General features: G+C 42.9%; 1 protein-coding gene across 2 annotated transcripts in view; it reads right to left on the bottom strand.

Moving 5' to 3' along the window:
• LOC132816854 (gamma-aminobutyric acid receptor subunit gamma-3) overlaps window positions 1-21,630 on the bottom strand; it is a 605,764-nt gene that overhangs the window by 224,449 nt on the left and 359,685 nt on the right. For both annotated transcript variants that reach the window (XM_060826837.1, XM_060826836.1), the window contains exon 6: window positions 20,258-20,395. In XM_060826837.1, coding sequence (XP_060682820.1) covers window positions 20,258-20,395 — 138 coding nt within the window. The remainder of the gene's footprint in view (window positions 1-20,257; window positions 20,396-21,630) is intronic.

Raw genomic sequence — 21,630 nt, 5'->3', positions numbered from 1 at the left:
TTAAGGTCTGGTGAGCCTACTTTGTCATTCAAGAAGAACATGTTTATTTTTGATCTTCACTTCACCCTCCTGCCAAATCCCCATGTTTGTTCCTTCTCTTCCAGTAAAACCTATTAAACTCAGCCTTGATTACACAGAACTACTGAGACCATCCAAACACAAGGCCAAAAGCATTAGCAGCAGGAGTAGACCATTCCTTGCCTCGAGCTTACACCACCACTTCATAAGGTTCTTCGACATGAATAAGAGTCATACTGGACTCAAAACTCTAACTCTCCTTTGCTCTCTCAACAAATGCTGTCAGAGCTCCACCAGCATTTTCTGTTTTCATTTCAGACCTCCAGTATCATAAGTACTGTGCTTTTATATATTCCTTTGCAGTGTCTTCATCAGAGTTTATCCCTCACCTATCTTTCTCTAATCAGAACACTTGAATGCATCACTCTCGGTCCCTTATTAAGATAGACTGCAAGTAGCTGAGGTCCCAGTGCTGATCCTTGAGGGATCTGCCTTTATTGTAGCCACCAACTTGAAAAGGCCTGCTTGCTCCTACTTTCTGTCTGCTTACTAATCACTAAATGTAACATCCCCAGCTCTACGAGCCCCTGTCTTGTGTTGTTATCTTTTATTTGGCATTAAAATGCCTTGTTGGGGAACAAAGGGAACTTGTTTGGTTGTGACAGCCACAAATACTGAGTGAATAGGTGATCTATTCAATCCATTGATGGCATTCAATCCGTCTGAAGAACATATGTAATATGTATATATTTAAATAAATTATATGAAAGAACGTTTGTGCAGATCTTGTCAAAATTCTGACACATTGGCATATCTCATATCCATCAAATCTAGACCCATGACAATACATCAAATGCTGTTTTGCACTTCAACTGAATGCTTTATAACACTTCTTACTTTCAATGAGAGTTCTGCTATTAGACTGAAAAAGGTCAGAGGCTTGATTCTAATCAATGTTTAGTTGTCTAACGTTGGTGTATCCCATTATAACTGAATGAGCTTCCTGAGGGTAAAAAGCTGAGGTCTGATTGGAATTGAGATCCTAATCTTCAGATCAGTCAGTCAAATCACTGTTGGAAATGATCTTCTATTATATCAAACTCCTCTCCTGAGCTGAAACAAAATATACTTATCTTACAGTTCATTGTGACAAACGACTTCGAGATCAAAAGATAAATGTGCACAGGGTAGCCACTCATGCTCATCTAAGCTTGTTTTTACAGAACACCTTACAAGTCCTTTTATTTGACATCGATTCTTTCAAATGCTCCCAGGGTTTTTGTCTCCACTGTTCTACTGAGAAGTATATTCTACCTATTGATCATATTGCAGGAAGGAAATGTATTCATATTACACATAAAGCTGTTTTTTATACTGGTTTGAATCTATGTTCCTTCATCTTATTTTGTCCTTTGGTTCAATACAATTTCTGGATAATTTTATCCAATGCACCTGTAATATGGAAAAACCTTCCTTCATACCTCAGTTGTCCTTCGCCCTGGGTCGGCTTTCTGGCTAATCTCTGACTTACTTGACTCCATTACCTGAAAGATTCCCTGGTCTCTCTGACTTCAAGTGTGCCTGGACCACAAGAACACAATGGTTTGGATGTGGAATTCACTCCACAAACCACTTTTGAAACAAAGTCCATCAATTCTATTAAGAAGCAAGTCGACAGTTTGTAAAGAAAACCTGTGGAATGCAGGATGAGGATGGGATAAGATTAATGTTGACCTGGTTAAATGTACAGATGCAGACATAATGGTCTAATCATTTACAGGGTTTATCTTCAGTGACTTTTTTTTGCTAGGGCACGTTTTCCTTTAACTTGCATTTGCACGTAGTTCTCCTATAACACCATAGTCGTGCTCCTCGCTGAATAGAAAATCACTTAATAGAAATAATGAGGCCTATGGGAAAAGTGGGCTTGGGACAGACCAGCAAAGATATCACTCACAATCGCTCAAAAATCACCCAAATGTCTCACACAAAGTATAGCACAGGCTGAATGAAGGTTGAAATCATATTTGTTAACAAAGCAAAAGTAAATTTATCACAATTCATTTAAGAAATGTAAGAAAGCTACTCTCTATGTAGTACCTCTCACAGAAAGCTGCTCTGTCTGCTGTAGACATTGGCACATGTGCAGAACGAATGAAAGAAACGCATGAACTGATCCCGGCTGAAGTTGCACTACTGAGAGCAGAGGTAAGCGTTCTTGAAAATACCGTACCCCCAAACTCTGGAATTCCCACCCCAAACTTCTCCACTTCTTCCCCTCCCGCTGTGCTTTAACAAGTCCCTCCTAACAAGCTTCACTTGGGCCACATTATCATTTACAGGTCCTTATGTCTAATTCCTTGCACAGCATCCATTTCAAACCTCCCCGACATGGTTTCTGATGTTGTTTGACAGTGAAATATGCTGCACAAATGCAAGTTGCTGACAAGAAAGATCTTCATGTACTTTTTGTCAAATTACCAAGAAGTCACTTTGAATAATATTGAGAAAAGAGTGTAATCAGAGGGATCTGACAAGTTTACAGGTAGCACTATTTATTCTAATATTTATCTTCGCTCTCCCATGGAATATAGTAAAGCATTATAACATGACACCTTGTTTGCCAGGCCTGTCAGTTAGTCAACTATTATAGGTCCACTCCTATCTTCATATTTCCTAACAAAAAACTCTGGTGTAGTTACCATGAAAAGGAAAAGAATACTTAGCATCACTCTCTTCTGTAGGCATGATGAAAGCATTCAATTCTCACAGACTTAAAGTTAGCCCAAGGAGGTAGAAATGGCTAATCACAACCATCAAAAACAATAGCACTAGAATTTATATATTACCTTTAAAGTAATAAAACATCCAAAGTTACTTGATTAAAAAGCAAAATATGACACAGAGTCACATCAGGCGATCTAAGATGAGATCACGGTAAAACAGTTGGGTCTTAAGGAGTGACCTGAAGTCTTGAGGGTGTAGGGACATAGACAGTTTGGAAGTGCAGCAAGCTCTGGAACACAGGTTTTCAATACGGCCAGAATCTCATCAGGGCCTATAACTTTTGCAGTATCCAATGCCTTCAGCCATTTCTTAATAACAAATGGGGCGAATCGAAGTGCATCTGGGAAGCTCAGAACCTTAAAGAAGCCTGAGATAGATATTCCACACAATACTTCTGGTTGAAGATGGTTGCAAATGTTTCGGCTTTTCCTTTTGCACTGATTATGCAGAGCTCCCCCATCATTAAGGCTGGGGATATTTGTTGAACATCTCCCTCCTGTTATTTGTTTAATTGTAAACCAACACGCACGGAATTATTTTGTTCCAGCAACCAAAACAAACCTCAGCACTCCTGTGAGCTAGATGCATCAGAGTTGTTGACTTTGATGTCTACTAACTTTGAGCAGTTGTTGCTATAGAAAGAACTAGTTGTCAAATATAGGAGTTCGCTTCTGCTTTAATTCCATCTGATGAACAGACAAACTGCTAGCCTTGCACAAGTTTTTTCACACTGTACAAAAGCAACATGCTGCAATTATTGCCCTGCCTGAGCTAAGATCAGATTACTTACAGTGTGGAAACAGACCCTTCGGCCCAACGAGTCCACACCGACCCGCCAAAGCGCAACCCACCCAAACCCATTCCCCTACACCTAACGCTACGGGCAATTTAGCATGGCCAATTCACCTAACCTGCACATTTTTGGACTGTGGGAGGAAACCAGAGCACCCAGAGGAAACCCCCGCAGGCACGGGGAGAATGTGCAAACTCCACACAGAGGGAAAATCAAATAATGTACCAACTAAAGGACTAAGGATTAGAAACACGCGTGCAGCGAGCTCACTTGCATCTTTATCAAGCTGAAAAGCCAAGATGAATGAATTTGGTCAATGATTAGATTCTCTACAATATGGAACCAGGCCCTTTGGCCCACCAAGTCCACACTGACCCACCAAAGAGTAACCCACTCAGACCCATTCAACCTACCCGCTATTTACCCCTGACTAATGCACCTAACACTAAGGGCAATTTAGCATGGTCAATTCAGCTGACCTGCACACCTTTGGATTCTCCAGAGCACCCGGAGAAAACACTCGCAGACACGGGGAGAATGTGCTAACTTCACACAGACAGTCGCCAGAGGAGGAAATTTGGCAGTATCTGTGGAGAGAGAAACAGAGTTATCATTTTGTGCCCAATATGATTTTTCTTCAGATTTGGCCTCATAATTGGACTCAAAACATTAACTCTGATAGAATCTCACAGGGTTTGAGTGATGTGGGCTATGATATGGGATTTGTGGCAGAATCAGTCATGGCCCATCTCAATATCAGGGACATTTGGTTGCAATGTTTACGCTTTTGCTGAGCAGCGGGGTAAGTTCCTCACTAAACACTGGCAAGTTATTAATTAAGAAGAACAATAGCTTGTTAAGCACCTTATTAATGGACCAACTCAACTCACTCTGTTTGTTCACTTGTGGGGTATGGGTGTCAGTGGCTGGTCACCATTAACTGCCCAACCTGAGTTGCTCTTGAGAAGGTGGGGATGAGTTGTCTTCTTGACTTGCTACAGTCCATGTGCTGCAGGTTGAACCTCAGAGAGAATCCTAGAGAGAATTCCAGGATTTTGACCCAGCAACAGTGAAGGAGTATTTTCAAGTCAGGATATGAGTAGCTTGGTGGGAAACTCATAGGTACCCTCGTCTTTTTGGATGGAAGTGGTTGTGGGTTTGGAAAGCACTAAAGATCTTTGCTGAATTTCTACAATGCATCCGAGAGTCATAGAGTGATGCAAATATACAGCACGGAACCAGACCCTTAGGTCCAATCTGTCCAAGCCGACCAGATACCCTAACCTAATTCAGTGCCATTTGCCAGCACTTGGTCCATATCCCTCTAAGCCTTTCCTATTCATGTACCCATCCAGATGCCTTTTTAATGTTGTAATTGTTCCAGTCTCCACCACTTCCTCTGGCAGCTCATTCCATACACACACTACCCTCTGCATGAAAAAGTTGCCCCTTAGGTCTCTTTTATATCTTTCCATTCTCACCCTCAACCTATGCCCTCCAGTTCTGGACTCCCCCACTCCAGGGAAAAGACCTTGTCTATTTATCAAATGCATGCCCCTTATGATTTTATAAACCTCTATAACGTCACCCCTCAGCCTCCGACGCTGCAGGGAAAACAGCGCCAGCCTGTTCAACCTCTCCCTGTAGTTCAAATCCTCCAACCTTGGCAACATCCTTGTAAACGGCTGAAAATGTGTTGCTGGTTAAAGCACAGCAGGCTAGGCAGCATCCAAGGAATAGGAAATTCGACGTTTCGGGCATAAGCCCTTCATCAGGATGAAGGGCTTATGCCTGAAACGTCGAATTTCCTATTCCTTGGATGCTGCCTAACCTGCTGTGCTTTAACCAGCAACACATTTTCAGCTGTGATCTCCAGCATCTGCAGACCTCATTTTTTACCCGAACATCCTTGTAAATCTTTTTTGAACCCTTTCAAGTTTCACAACATCTTTCCAAAAGGAAGGAGACCAAAATTGTACGCAATATTCCAACAGTGGCCTACCAATGACCTGTACTGCCACAACATGACCTACCAACTCCTGTACTCAATACTCTGACCAATAAAGGAAAGCATATCAAACGCCTTCTTCACTATCCTATCTCTATGTGACTCTACTTTCAAGGAGCTATGAACCTCTACTCCAAAGTCTCTTCGTTCAGCAACACTCCCTAGGACCTTACCCTTAAGTGTATAAGTCCTGCTCTGATTTGCTTTTCCAAAATGCAGCACCTCGCATTTATCTAAATTAAACTTCATCTGCTACTCCTCAGCCCATTGGCCCATCTGATCAAGATCCCATTGTAATCTGAGGTAATCTTCTTCGCTGTCTACTACACCTTCAATTTTTGTGTTAGCTGCAAACTTACTAACTATACCTCCTATGTTCACATCCAAAGCATTTATATAAATGACGAAAAGTAGTGGACTCAGCACTGATCTTTGTGGAACTCCACTGGTCACAGGCCTCTAGTCTGAAAAACAACCTTCCACCCCAGGTCTTCTACCTGCAAGCCAATTCTTTATCTAAATGGCTGGTTTTCCGTGTTTTCCATGAGATCTCACCTTGCTAACCAGTCTGCCCTGGGGAATCTTGTCGAACATCTTATTGAAGTCCAAGTAGATCATGTCCATCGATCTGCCTTCATCAATCCTCTTTGTTACTTCTTCAAAAAACTCAATCAAGTTTGTGAGACATGATTTCCCACACACAAAGCCATGTTGACTATCCCTAATCAGTCCTTGCCTTTCCAAATGCATGTAATTCCTGTCCCTCAGGATTCCCTCCAGTAACTTGCCCACCACTGATGTCAGGTTCACTGGTCTGTACTTCCCTGGCTTTTCTTTACCATCTTTGTTAAATAATGGCACCACGTTTGCCAACCTCCAGTCTTCCGGCACACCTCACCTGTGACTATCGATGATACAAATATCTCAGCAACGGGCCCAGCAATCACTTCCCTAGCTTCCCAGAGTTCTAGGGTATACCTGATCAGGTCCTGGGGATTTATCCACTTTTCTGTATTTCAAGACATCCAGCACTTCCTCCTCTATAATATGGACATTTTTCAAGATATCACCATCTCTTTCCCCACGTTCTATATCTTCCATGTCCTTCTCCACAGTAAACACTGATGTTGTAGATGGTACACACTGCTGCCACTGACTGTCAGTCATGGAGGGATTGGGTAATTGTGGATGTGGTGCCAATTAAGTGGGTTACTTTGTCCTGGATGGTGTCAAGCTTCTTGAGTGTTGTTGAAGCTGCACCCATCCAGACATGTGGGGAGTATTCCATTATACTCCCCACTTGTGTCTTGTAGTTATTGGACAGATTTTAGGGAGTCAGAAGGTAAGTTACTCACTGCTGTAGTCCTAGCCTCTCACCTGTTTTTTTTAAACCTCCCTATTTATGTGGCAAGTCCAGTTCAGTTTCTTGTCAATGGTAACACCCAGGATGTTGATTATGGGGGGATTCAGAGATGGTTATAGCATTAAATATCAAGAGGCTGTGGTTAGTTTGTCTCTTGTTGGAGATGATCATTACCTGACATTTGTGTGGCGTGAATGTTACTTGCTACTTGTCAGGCCAAGCCTGTATATTGTCCAGATTTTGTTGCAATTGAACATGGACTGCTTCAGTATCAGAAGAGACATGTATGATAGTGAATATCAGCGAACACGCCTACGTCTGATGTTATGATGGAGGAAAGATCATTGAGGAAGAGATTGAAGGTGGTTGGACCTAGGACACTTCCCTAAGGAAATCCTTCGATGATGTCCTGATTGGACCACAACAGCCATAACCACCTTCCTCTGTGCCAGATATGACATTGATATTCAGTTTCCTCTCTGAAAATCCACCCTCCACCACCACCCTCAGTCTTCTACCTTTGAGCCAATTCAATATCAAAATGGCTAGTTCTCCCTGTATTCCATGAGATCTAACTTTGCAATCCAGTCTCCCAAAGGGAACCCTGTCAAATGCCTTACCGAAATCCATGTTGATCACGTCCACTGATCTGCCCTCATCAATCCTCTTTGTTATTTCTTTGAAAAACTCAATCAAGTTGGTGAGACATGATTTTCCACGCACACAATGCCTTCCAGACTATCCCAAATCAGTCCTTGCCTTTCTAAATGCCTCAGGATTCCCTCTAACAACTTGCCTAAGCAAGCAGAACATTGAGAAATTTCAGCATGGAAATCAGAATGACGACCTGTCAACTCCAACTTGCTGCTGACTGGGAAGAGCCTCCGTGTTGCTCAGAATCAAGTCCCTGAGGGCCGATTCTCTAGGTTCCTCTATTGTTGGGGGTTGAGCAGTTTGTTGGCCTCTGGTGGTCCTCCAAATGTTCTGGATTTGGGGCATTTCTTCCACCACCAGCAGTAGCAGAGCTTTCACAGCGAGGTGCTCATCAGATTGTGGACCCACACTCTTGAATGTCAACATTCCCACCAAAGTGCCAGTCACTGGCCTGGTTGGGTGGAGGCAGGGGGGTTGTGGGGGGAGCTCAGGTGGCAGCCGTGTCAATGCTTTCTTCAAGATCTCAATGCTCTCTCCGTCAGAGATCAAGGATGGGGCATCTAGCAATGCCGGCCATTTCTTGTAGAGACAATGGAGATCCCACCAGTACCTGTCCAACACAACGTCAGAGAAAGCATCGTGGCCAGTGGTGTGCAATGAATGAGACTTGCAGCAAGGTTACTGCGAGGGCTGGAGAGGGATGGAAAATGGTACGGATTCAGTTCATGGAACATGGATGTTTCAGCAGGCCTGGAGGATCACTCAAAGTTTTCTCCTGTGATACCAGGATTCTCTCCTGAAGAGTCGAATGTTAGGGTTCTCTCCTCCCACTTTCTGGGTCCTTTCTGTCCTATTGTGGGCTATCTTCTCCTGGAACGAGAGAAAGGGAGCGAATGTGTGAGGTGCAAGTGCTGTTCATGCTGAAGCAGGAGGCGGAAATCTGGCTGAGGGATTCCAAGGGAGTGAGGAGATAGCACAGGAGGGTTCATGGATTTGGGAGGTTGGGTGTGAGGGAAAATAGGTGAAAACAAGTGTTGCCAGCAACAGTGAGAGTGCTCCACCATGAGCCTAGGTGGGAGGTGAGTGCACTATTGAGTGAGTGTGAGGAAGCAGAGAAATGTGCGTGACATTTACCCTGGCACAGTGGAGAAGATCACTGACATTCGTTTGACACTGCTGCCCATTTCCCCACACCACTAACACTGCATTGATCTGCTGGCGACCTCAGACCAAGCTGCCAGGGTCCAGTAGCACGGCCTCGCTGCCAGTCATCCAGGAAGCTGCTTGTCCTCTGGACCAACCCTTCGACTAGAACCTCCAGGTCCCTCTTGGAGAGTCGCGGTGCCATCTTTTCTTTTAATGACTTTCGGAATGCCCATGTCAGTCCACGTTCACAGATGCCTGCTCAAGATGGTGCCAGGGAGGCTGGGGTTTCAGCAAATACCCTGCGAGGGGCAAATTGTTCTGGAATTCATGTGGTAAAATGGGGATCGTATTGGACATGACGGACACCACAGGGATGGAGTAGATCATTAATGAGGTGCATTTGGTAAGAAGTGGCAAGAAATCTCACTTGGCGAGAATCTCTCCATTAAGCTCACACTTAGCCAATAAAAAAGTAAACTTCAACTCTCTGTTTCTTCCTCCACAGAGATTGTTGTACCTGCATAATTCCTCTAGCATTTTCTGTTTTAGTTTCAGATTTCCACCATTCACAGTAATTTGATTTTATCTTTGTTTTCTTTGAATAATTTGATAATTTGCTGTTAAAATCTGTGGACATGTCACTGCTAACCCTTATCCCGTGTCGATACCCCTTTGATACATAAAGTGGCCCCTTATAAAAGTGAATACACTGGTTGAATACCACCTTCTGGGTGTAACTAGGAGCTGACAGTTAAAACTGTCTTACAAAACGAATGGTGATTCACCTGGATCCCTGTCCCTGTATACCAGTTCCATGTCTTTCCACCAACCAGTTTGACGGTCCCAAAGGCTCTACTGCAGATCTGTTGTTAAATACTTAGCTCGCTTTCAAAGTGCCTTATCACATCTCTGACTCCAAAGGTTGTGGGTTCCAGTCTCAACGCAAGTTCTGAGCACATAATCAAAGCTGACATTTCAATGTGGCACTGAGGGAATGCTGTTACTTCAGAGCTGGTGCTTTTTTTGGAATGAGATGCCAAGCTGAGCCCCAGCTGCCTGTTCAGGTGGGCGTTAAAGGATCCCATAATATTATCTGAACAAACAGAGAATCGTGGCCAACAGCTTTCCCTCATCTAGAAAACAACAGAGATTTCTCAAGCTGTAATCAGTCTAAAGGGCTCTCGTGAATCAAAATTTAATCCGAGAAGTTAATCAACATCCTGTAAAACCAGAGATCATATTGTCCTGAGCTAAATCATGATGCTTGTAAAAGGTAAAATGCACAGGTCTATGTCACATTACAGACAGAGAGAAAGAGAATTGCTGGTGAGGTTTACCTGAGAGTCACCATTCCTGAGGAGGGGAGAGGTTAAGAAGGTGGCACCTTTATGGTAACCTCAGCTGGTATGGGAATTGAAAACGTACGATTGGCATCACTGTGCTGTCCAAGATATCTTAACACCCAGCGCATTACAAACTCTCTGTTATCCCTTTCCAATTTTATTTATTTGCTTTCCACAAAAATGTCCTTTCTCTCTTTAACATTTGATTTGCAATCCGGATTGCATCTGTATAATGTTTTTCTTGGCGGTTCCTTCTACTACTCTGCAATAGTATATTTAATTCTTCATTTCATATCGTTATAGGCAGGTTTTTAATACATGACTTTATTTGAGTAACCAGCAGGGCTGCAGGTCTATTTTGAGAGATAGGCTGTCGTGTCCGGATTGTAACAAAAAACAGAAGTTATAGAATCCCCATCATGTGGAAGCAGGTCATTTGGCCCATTGAGTCCACACCCAACCCTCCAAAGAGCATCCCACCCAATCTCTATATTCCTCATGACTTATCCATCTAGCCTGCACATCCCTTGACACTCTTGGCAATTTAGCATGGCCAATCCACTCTAACTTGCACATCTTTGAACTGTGGGAAGAAATCCATGCAGACACCAGGAGAACATGCAAATTCCACACAGACAGTTGCCTGAGGCTGGGAATAGTTGAACCATAGTCCCTGGTATTGTGAGGCAGCATTGCCAACCACTGTCCCAATGTGCCACTCACCAATTACTGGAAAAATTCAGCAAGTCTGGCAACTTCTGTTTTGAAGGCATGGCCCCCGGACCCGAAATGTTAGCTCTACTTTTTCTCCACAGATGCCAGTCGTATCTGCTGAGCTTCTCCAGCAATTTGTTCCAAATTTCCAGCAGCTGCTGTTCTTTGTATTATGCCTGGTCTGTGCCTGATAGAGGAATGGAATGAAGGGGTTAAGGTCAAATGCAAGGAACAACACTGAGCCAAAGGTATGTTGGAGATTCATAAACCAGGGCAAAAGGGAATCATATGAGAGAATGTTTCAACGCCTGAGGAACATATTAAAGTTGATCTTTCTCTTCACCTTCTCTGTATGTCGAACACGATATTCTGCATTCTGTTCTATCACCTTGACGCACTCGTGTAGTATGATTTATCTGGATAGCATATAAAACAATACTTTTCACTGTTTTTTGTTACAGGTGACAATAATAAGTCAAATCAAACAGACTTAAGGGAGCACTAGCCTTCGGAGCGCTGGTGGTGTGTAATTTTTAACTTTGTACACCCCAGTCCAACACCAGCACCTCCAAACTAAGACTTAAGGGAGAACTTGTCTTGCTCCTCATTAGATACAATGATGAGGTCATTGTCAGACACTCTGGAAAAAATTATTCTGATCCATTTTCACATTAGCTGATCCCCAGATGTTTCATAGAACCCCAACCATGTGGAAGTATGCCATTTGGCCCATCAAGTCCACACTGACCCTCTGAAGCGCATCCCATCCAGACCCACTCCATCCCTGTAACCTTGAAGTCCCCATAGCCAATTCACCTAGTCTGCACATCTTGGACTGTGGGAAGAAACTGGAGCACCTGGAGGAAACCCATGTAAACACATGGAGAATATGCAAACCCCACACAGACAGTCACTTGAGGGTTGGATTGAACCCGAGTCCCGGGCACTATGAGGCAGCAGTGCTAACCACTGAGCCATTTGTAGGGCACAAGGCTCTGGAAACTGAGACTTTTGTACTTTGATCTCAGGAGTCGGTAAGTCAACAAGCAAGTTGAAATGCAAACAAAAATGCTAGAATAATTGTGAGGTGAATGTTGTGCCCACCAAGAGCTACCAGCCAGTCAGATACCATCAAGTGTATTGGGGAGCAATGCCACCAGATGAAGGGTGGATACAGCCAACGTGCTTCCCATCTGGAGGTCTAGGACCGTCACTGAATCCCGGGTCAGAGGGGCTGATGGGAGGACAATATTTCACAGGGTGGGAGGCTGGTCAGCAGCAAAAGTAGGGAGCTCTGCCAGGTCAATACTAGAGGTAAGGTGATGAGGACCTTAAGCTGACACTGATTGCTCACCTCAGTGGTCACAATTGGTAGTATAAAAAGAGGACCAGGCCTGTATTGGTTTTGACAGAGTGTATCAAGGGAAGTTGGTGGGCAAGGATGGAGTTTAGAGGCCAGGAGCAGTGAATAAATTGTACAGACTGACGCACCATCATCTTTCAATGCCTATCGTCAGCACATCTATCACTGAACTGACTGAAGCACACCCTCCATTGAGATAAACCCTGGCATCTAGTTAAGTGGAAAAGACAGGCTGCATTTCCATTTAGGGACTCAGACAACAGGTGTACAGTTTTTAATTTTTTGCCTTAACAGTCTATGATCCTGTCTAAACTCTTCAGTAAGATCAGTGCCTTACAACTGAGGTAACACTCTCAATATGGTGCTCATTCAAAGAACACTTGAAGCTGGCAAATACTGACATTGCCAGCTGAGAGACAGCTTAAACACATGAGCCAACAGGTTCAAGAACAGGGTCTTTCCTGCTGTTGTTAGACTTCTGAACGGACCTCTCAAATTTCAAATCTAATGTTGATCTTATGTTCGTACACCTTCTTTGCAGGGGTAACTTCGCATTCTTCGCTCTGTTCAAAAGATTTATAAGGATGTTACCAAGACTTAAAGGTTTAAGTTATAAGGAGAGGTTGGATTGGTAAGTACATTCTATCTCCCCCTGGAGTTTAGGAGGTTGAATGGGTGACCTTATACAAGTTTATAAAAGCATAAGTGGTCTAGGTAAGGTGAATTGCCAATGTCTTTTCCCCAAATTAGGAGGGCATTGGTTTGAAGTGCAAGGGGCATGATTTATAAGGTGTCAAAGGGGCAACTTTTTCACAGAGAGGATGGTACGTATGTGGAACAAGCTGCCAGAGGTGTCGAGGCAGGTAAACAACAACATTTAAAAGACAATTCAAACACCCTATGATCTTTGTGTCTTTGAATGTTACGATCTGCCTGTACTGCAGGCAAAACAAAACTTTACACTGTACCTCTGGACACTGTATCTGCAACCTCTCCCTGCAGTAGACCACTATCCCTGCCTGTTTTAAGAGGGCCAACATCATCCCTGTGCTTAAGAAGGCTCATGCAGCATGTCTCAATGATTACTGCCCAGTGGCCCTAGCTTCGGTGGTCATGAAGTGCTTTGAAAGGTTGGTCATGGCATTAATCAACTCCAGCCTCCCCACTCCTCTTGACCCACTCCAATCTGTATATTGGACAACATATCCAATTCAGATGCCATATCACTTGCCCTTCACTCCTCCCTGAAACATCTTGACACCGAGAACAGCTATGTAAGAATCCTACTCATTGACTACAGTTCAGCCTTCAACACTATTATCCCCTCGAGACTGATTACTAAACTTAGTTATCTCAGACTAAGCCCCACTCTTTGCAACTGGATCTTCAGTTTCCTGACCTACAGGCCACAATCAGTGAAGATTGGGGACAATATTTCACCCTCACGAATACTCAACACTGGAGCCCCCCAGGGGTGTGTACTCAGCCCTACTGTACTCACTGTATACTCATGACTGTGTCACCAAATACCAGACTAATGCCACTTACAAGTTCGCTGATGACACCACTGTAGTTGGTTGAATCTGAGATGAAACGGCCTACAGACAGGAGGTGGAAGACCTGGAAAAATGGTGCACTGAGAACAACTTAGCTCTCAATGCCAGCAAAACCAAGGAATTCATTATTGACTTTCGGCAGGATGTTACTCATGCCCCTACACATTAACAGCACAGAAGTGAAATGAGTGGACAGTGTCAAGCTCCTAAGTGTGGTCATCCACAACAAGCTTTCTTGGACTCTTCATGTGGATGCACTGGTTACAAAGGCCCAACAATGTCTCCTCTTCCTTCGGCAGCTGAGGAAATTTGGCATGACAGTGTCAACTTTTATAGGTGTGCCATTGAGAGCATTCTGTCTGGATGTATTACTACCTGATATGGCAACTGTACCATTCAAGATCAGAAATAGTTACAGAGAGTGGTGAACTCGGCCTGAACAATCACAAAGGCCAACCTCCCATCTATAGAGTCCGTCTACCAGGCCCACTGTCAAGGAAAGGTTGCCAGCATTCTCAAAGATCCATCCCACCTTGGCAATGCTTTTCTACAATCTCTACCATCGGGGGAAGGTACAGAAGCTTGAACACATGCACCAACTGGTTTTGCAACAGTTTCTACCCTCCTGTTGTTAGAATACTGAATGGACTCAGAAACTCTTAACATTCGGCTGAACCTGTGTTTATGTTTTTGCCGCTGTTTACCTATTATTTACTATCTATGCTACTTAACTATGTGATCTGCCTGTATTGCTCACAAGACAAAGCTTTTCACAACGCCTCAGTACACGTGACGATAAATTCAATTCAATTCAAAACCTAGATACATGTGACTATAATGAATCAAATAAAGCAGAATTATTGAATTGTTACAATGCAGAAAGAGGTCATTTGGTCCATCATGTCTGCAGAGGCTCTCTGAATATTTGAATTCATTGCTAATCTCTATGCCGGTAAACCTTGAGCAGTGTTTCAACTTAAATAATCATTCAATGCCCTTTTGAATGCCTCTTTTGAACAAACCTTCACCATACTTCAAGGCATTGCATCCCGAATCTTCACTACTGTCTGCCTAAACAAGCTTTCTGTCACAGCACAATTGCTGCTTTTGCAAAACTGTGCCCTATGGTTCCTGACCCTTTTGTGAGTGGGAATAGTTTCTCCCTCTCCAAATAAAAACCGGAACAACTGCTGGAGATCAGAAACAAGAACATAACTTGCTGAAAAAGCTTAGCAAGTCTGGCAGCATCTGTGGAGAGAAATCAGAGTTAACAGTTTGGGTTCAGTGACCCTTCCTCAGAAGTGCTCTCCCTGTACACTTGGTCCAAAGCCCTCGATTTTGAAAGCAGCAGCTACTAACTCCAAACTCCAGCGGGTGGCACAGTGGCACAATGGTTAGCACTGCTGCCTCACAGTGCCAGAGACCTGGGTTCAATTCCCGCCTCAGGTGACTGGTTGTGTGGAGTTTGCACATTGTCCCTGTGTCTGCGTGGGTTTCCTCCGGGTGCTCTGGTTTCCTCCCACAGTCCAAAGATGTGCGGGTCAGGTGAATTGGCCATGTTAAATTGCCCGTAGTGTTAGGTAAGAGGTAAATGTAGGGGCATGGGTGGGTTGAGGGTCAGTGTGGAATCTGTAAGTAATCTAATCTAATCTTACTTGCTGCATGTCTTGTCCATGCAGTTGGAAATCAGAAAGCATGTTTTGCTCGCACAAGTAATTAAGAAACGAGGACATTAACTCTGGCGAGCTGGCTTCTTCCTGAGTCTTCATGTGATGCAGATGCAAAAGGTGGCAGGTACCAGGAAGTTCAGCCCAACCGGGAAATTAGTTGCAAACTTTCACTCCGCTGTCAGCAGCTTGAGTTTCGGTTTGCAGAAAGCTGTCTCAGGTACCTTCCTCAGCTGAATCTGTGATAGTCACAGATTCCATATGGCAATGAATCAATTTTTCATTTGAGGATCCAGCCAGCAATAGACTGGAGAGAAAAAAAACCCCTCCTGAATGAATCGCTCTCCCTGGGATGTGATGCTAGCACTGATTGGAGTGCCCAAAATTAGAGTTAAAAGTGACACGACACCAGGTTATAGTGCAACAGGATTATAACCTGGTGTTGTGTGATTTTTACCCTTGTCCACCTCGGTCCAACACTGGCACCTCCACATCAACCTTAGAGTATTAACAATTTCAAAATTTGGGCCCGTACAATGCCAACGGAATTTTTGCCCTTTACTCTTGTTAGGAAGCATTATTAAGGTTAGGTTGTGTTAAGAAACTTTATTGTTAGGTAGTGCTCACGTAAGGTAGTATTAGCAAGTCTGGAAATTGTTAGCTAAACTAGGCAGCAGTAGACCATTATGTTACACCAGGAGCAGACTGAAAAGCTGATGGCATAAAGAGGCCCCAGGGAGGGTGAAAAGATAACAGGACATTGGAACCGTGTTAAATTGCACGTAGCTCAAACTGAGGTAACAGAATGTTATCAGCTCGGGACCAATGCCATATGAGTATACCGTATCTTACCAAATAAGGATGTAGCATTGAGATGCAAGGGGCTAAAAGAGCTAGACAAAGAGAAATATAGTTAGAAGGCGCTTTCTCCAGTGAGCTGAAAACCTCACTGTATTTGTGTAAGGCTCTCTCTCATTAAAACAGCTTATATTTTGAATCAGATCCAGTGTTTCTCTCCTTCAAACGAACATGGGGACGGTAGCCCGTCCTAACACTCTGCAGGACCATCTACAGTTATCGGTAAATTAAAATAACACACATTTCAGCTGTACTTTTCATGTTCACAGGGCATTCCAAACCCCTTTACAGCCAATGAACTGCTCTATGAAATGTTGCTGCTGCAAGGGAGGAAATGTGACAGCCAATGTGCACACCGCTAGACAATAATGACAAGATAATCTCTTTTTTATGATGTTCATGGGTTAACTTTCTTGCTATTCTTCAAAATATTTCCTTGCAATCTTTAAAGTCCACTTGAGAGGACAGATTTCACCTCGGTTTTATATCACACCTGAAAATTAAATGCTCGAAAATAATGTGTGCTCTTATTAAATGCACAGTACGTATGAATTAAGTTGTTACAAGTTTTCTCAAATTGCCTTCTGGGCTTAAGGTAAGTTATTCGACACCACTTTCTCAAGGAAGATCTTACAGAGTGCATTTCACAATGCTCAATGAACCCTGCTAACATGACATAAGCCAGTTCAAATCACCTTGGGCCTATCCAATTTGGCAGGCTATAGCAACAGCACAGGAAGAAACTTGAGCAATTTCCACGCTCTAACACAGCCAGGGAGTTCTGTCTGTGACATGCCTTCCAGGTAACATTTTGCAAATGTCTCCTGTGACATATCACTGCCCTCGTAAGAGCTTTTTTTTTACTAAATGCTAGGTGCCAGGTAACGCTGTCTGCAAAACTTGGACAGATTGACTGCATCTGATTTCCCTTCGTGGAAGCAGTCAGGTCATTGCAAGAACAATTTGAAAGAAAGGTTACAGCAGTTTAATCAGTCACAGTTATTGTATTTATCACAGTGTTATTCTCTAAGTGGCAGATATTCGTTCTGCATTCAGACAGTGACAAAAAGATATTTATCCAGCCCGTAATATCTAAGAGCATACATGTGAAATAAGAAACACACGGTGACCAAATCACCCCATATTATAATGCAATAATGTGCATTTACAGAGCACTTCTGGTGAAGTACAACATTTCCACACTGTTTACAACAGAAATTATCAATCATATTTTGATAGAGAGCCATATATTACAACAAGTTTGGTCAAAGAGTAAGATTGAAGGAGGACAGAAGGATGAAGAGAGGTTTAGGGAGGGATCACCAGATCAGGAATGAAGGGCTATTGCCCTAAACGTCGATTTTCCTGCTCCTCGGATGCTGCCTGACCTGCTGTGCTTTTCCAGCAGCACTCTGATCTAGACTCTGATCGCCAGCATTTGCAGTCCTCACTTTTGCCTAGATTTTAAGGCTTTGCTGTCTGAAAGCATGGTGAGTTATGATAGTAGGGGTTGCCGATTCAAGACTCTGGTGCTCTCGTGCAGATTGATAGAAGTACTGTCAACTTCAACATAAATCAATGAATGTCTTCCATTTTAATTTTAAATATGTGGATCATCAGGTATATCAGCTTAAATGTTGTAATGAGATGGGAGTGAGAAGAACAGTTCATAAATGCACATACATTTTTGCTCCCCCCCCCCCCCCCGCTTTCTCTTCCTTTCTTTCTTCTAAAGCACAGGAGATTATGGAAAGATGTAAAAGTTGTGTTCCACTGATAGTATTCAGAGGATACAAATGTAATGTAATTTATGGGGAAAAAAAACATAGGGTAGATGAGGAGACTTTTGTCTTCACAGAGAAAAGTTGTTCTTTCGGGTTTGCACTGGCGGAAAGGCTATTGGAAGCAGATTCAACAGTATCTTTAAAAAGGAAGTGATATAAATACTCTGAAATGCAGGGCTGCAGGGATAAAATGGGGGAGTGGAACTATTTGGATAGCTCATCCAATGATTGGCGTAATAGGGCTGAATGACCACCTTCGATGGCCTACTACTCTGGGATCCTTAGCAGCTAGAGGATTTCTCTAAGCACTGCTGTCAATCACCCAATATTGCAGGGTTCTGAAGAAGGGCCATTGAACCTAAAACATTAAATCTGCTTTCCTTCTGCAGTTGCTGCCAGGCCTGCTGAATTTCTGTCTTTGTTTCAAAGCTCCAGCATCTGTTGGGTGACTTTATTGCAGTTCCTGGTGTTTGCCGTGACTCCACTCATTGGGTCAAAATCCTGGGATTCCCCCATTAATGGTGTTATAGGTGTACCTCCAGCACGTGGACTGTAATGGTTCAAGAAGGCAGCTCACTGCCACCTTCTCAGGGTAACTAGGGATGGGCAATAAATGATGTGCCAGCCCATAATGCCTACACCCCATGAGTGAATAAGAACACTCCTTCCATTTCCATTTGTCCTGAACGATAATGACTCCTTTCCCAACCCTCAGTGTATCGTGTTAATCTCTGCTCGCTTTTTAGGATTGCAATGTTCAAATGTTTGCATCGTTAGACAGCTACAGTTGGATTTCTCTTTAACTTCTAAATGAAAAGTTTGACCATTCCAGGAAGGTGAGGCCGGGGAACATTTCTACAATATTCAATGTGCTTTAAAGGAAAGGCTTTCACCTGCTTTTCTTATGACTGCAAACAGAGATGGCAGATGGGCTAGCTTTGTGTTTAATCAGAAGAATGTTATTTTTAAGGAGCTATCAACACATACATATAAATTCATCACTGTCTATTCAGAGTAAGTAGAGACCAGACTTGACAGTCGATTCACTGCATCCCAACAGTCATCCACTTGCTGTCGTCATCATTTATAGAATGTTGACCAATCAGCTGCAACATTTAAAAAGCATCTGGATGGGTATATGAACAGGAAGGGTTTGGAGGGATATGGGCCGGGTGCTGGCAGGTGGAACTAGATTGGGTTGGGATATCTGGTTGGCATGGATGGGTTGGACCGAAGGGTCTGTTTCTGTGCTGTACATCTCTATGACTCTTTGACTCTATAAGTCACGTGGATCAGAGATGTGACAGAGAAAGAGAAGTGAAGGATTGAATGAGAAGGTCCAGGAGCCAGCAGAGTCTTAGGAGCTGACAGAATCAAAAGGACCTAGGAGCCTAACGATGTGAAAAACAGCAGAATTGTCACGGATGAGGAAGGCTGCAAAATGAGTGTCACACAATTTCTGGGACCTGCCACATGAAAGGAGACTTTAGTAGACAGTTGCATGATATAGCAAGTCACATTGAGTAATGACTGACTGAGACTGACAGAATAGGTGAGCAGGAGGTGATCGCTGAGATTGGGACCAGGCTTGACAAGAAAAAGGAAGAATAAATCTGAGAGCTGGAAACAAAACTGGAATCTTTGAGATTTAACATTTTTAGTGGATAGGAATTTTTTGAAAGATGTGGTGAAACAGAATATTCATTTCCTGCATCTTCTACACTTAAAAGTGCTTCACAGCCAGAGCAGTTATTTCCCGAACTGTAGTCACTGGCCTGAATCTTCCAAACTTTTACTGTTCTTCTCAGCACCACCTCATTTATTGCCATTGCCTTGACGTACTACTCACATGAATTACGTCACGTCTCAGGAATAAATTGCATTTGCCACTTTTCTGTTAACCTGATCAGTCCAATGACTTATTAAAATAACCAATCCAATCAACCCTGGACTGAGTGACTGGTAATATTGACTCCATTTTCAGCAAGGAAAACTGTGCTCACAAAATGCAATCCAGTTTCATTATATGCTTCATTGCATCTTGCCACTACGTTGCTTCCTTCAACGCTTGTCTCAATTGATTGACAGTGCACTTAAATAACACTTCTTCACCTTAACACTCAATTGGGAGCCTCAGTGTTTGAGGAGAATAAGACATTTAAACATTGAGCTTTGAAAACTAACAAGAACTTCGGTCCAATACCTGCAGTTGTTTCAATGATTTTCGTTGTGTTTCTCAAGCCCAAGAAATCAAACTGATAGAGTCGCCAGGATTTCTCATTGCCTGTTTTCACTGAATTCTTCCTCCACTTGTAGACCATCTCCTCTTTTGGGTATCCATCTGGAAGAAAGATCAGAACAGACTTTATTGTCAAATGCACAGCACTTTGCTCACAATTATAATGTAGATTTTGTGACATAAAACAACACACTTGATGACACAGTTTCAATTGCCAAAGGCAACTGGGAAAAAATTTACCAACTCTATTCCTCTTGTGATCCTAATTTTCCCTCAGGGTTTTTTTTGGCATTATCTGGGATTTAGCTTGATTTCTGAGTAGGGTGGAGAGCAATGTTCCCCAATAAACTGCGTGCCCTCCCAATTACCTAGAATGTACCAACACAATGTAGGATACAGGATACGAACAACGAAGAAAGGTTAGAGCTAAGATGTTGTGGGGAGGGTATATAATGTGGGAGTTAAAACGCCATGCTGTGAGGGCCAGCTGGCTGGAGGAATCAGTGGATTTTTTTAAACTATGTTGTCACTATTTCCTTGACCACTTTAAACACAGAAATCTCAGCCAAGGATATTTGTCTGGAAATATATCCTTGTCTTAATCATTACTTTCATTAGTAATTTAACTCGGTGCAGATCAATAGCAAATGATCTAATTAATCGTATATCCACTGAACCTATAGTCATTCTGATAAAAGGGATAAGATACTCCAATTTAAAATACATTGACACATAAAGAGACAAGATTATTCTTTTTAAGTCATTTATGGGATGTGGGTGTCACTGGTTTTGACAGTCTTTATTGCCCAGAGGACAGTTAAGTGTCTTCAATATTGTTTTAGATCTGGAGTCATGCTTAAATCAGACCAAAGCCAAATTCCTGCCCTCTAATACATAGAACATAGAATATTCCAGCACAGTACATTTGTGCTGACCTGTGGAACACACCTGAAGCCCATCTAACCTGCACTATTCCATTTTTAGCCATAAATTTATCCAATGACCATTTAAATGCCCTTAAAGTTGGTGAGTCTACAACTGTTGCAGGCAGTGCATTCCACGTTCCTACTACTCTCTGAGAAAAGAAGCTACCTCCGACATCTATCCTTTATCTATCACCCCTCAATGTAAAGCTATGTTCCCTCGTGCTAGCCATCACCATCCAAGGACAAAAGCTTTTACTGTCCACCCTACCTAACCCTCTGATTATTTTATATGAAATGAATGAACTGGATGAGGCTTTTACTACAACTGGCTGTGGTTAGATAGACACCATGAGGCTAGCTTTTCATTTCTTTTTTTAAAATTAAATTCAAATTGCACCATCTGCTATGGTA

The sequence above is a fragment of the Hemiscyllium ocellatum genome, chromosome 6 (assembly GCF_020745735.1).
Source record: "Hemiscyllium ocellatum isolate sHemOce1 chromosome 6, sHemOce1.pat.X.cur, whole genome shotgun sequence".
Taxonomy (NCBI): domain Eukaryota; kingdom Metazoa; phylum Chordata; class Chondrichthyes; order Orectolobiformes; family Hemiscylliidae; genus Hemiscyllium; species Hemiscyllium ocellatum.
This window is presented reverse-complemented; position numbering and strand designations above follow the sequence as displayed.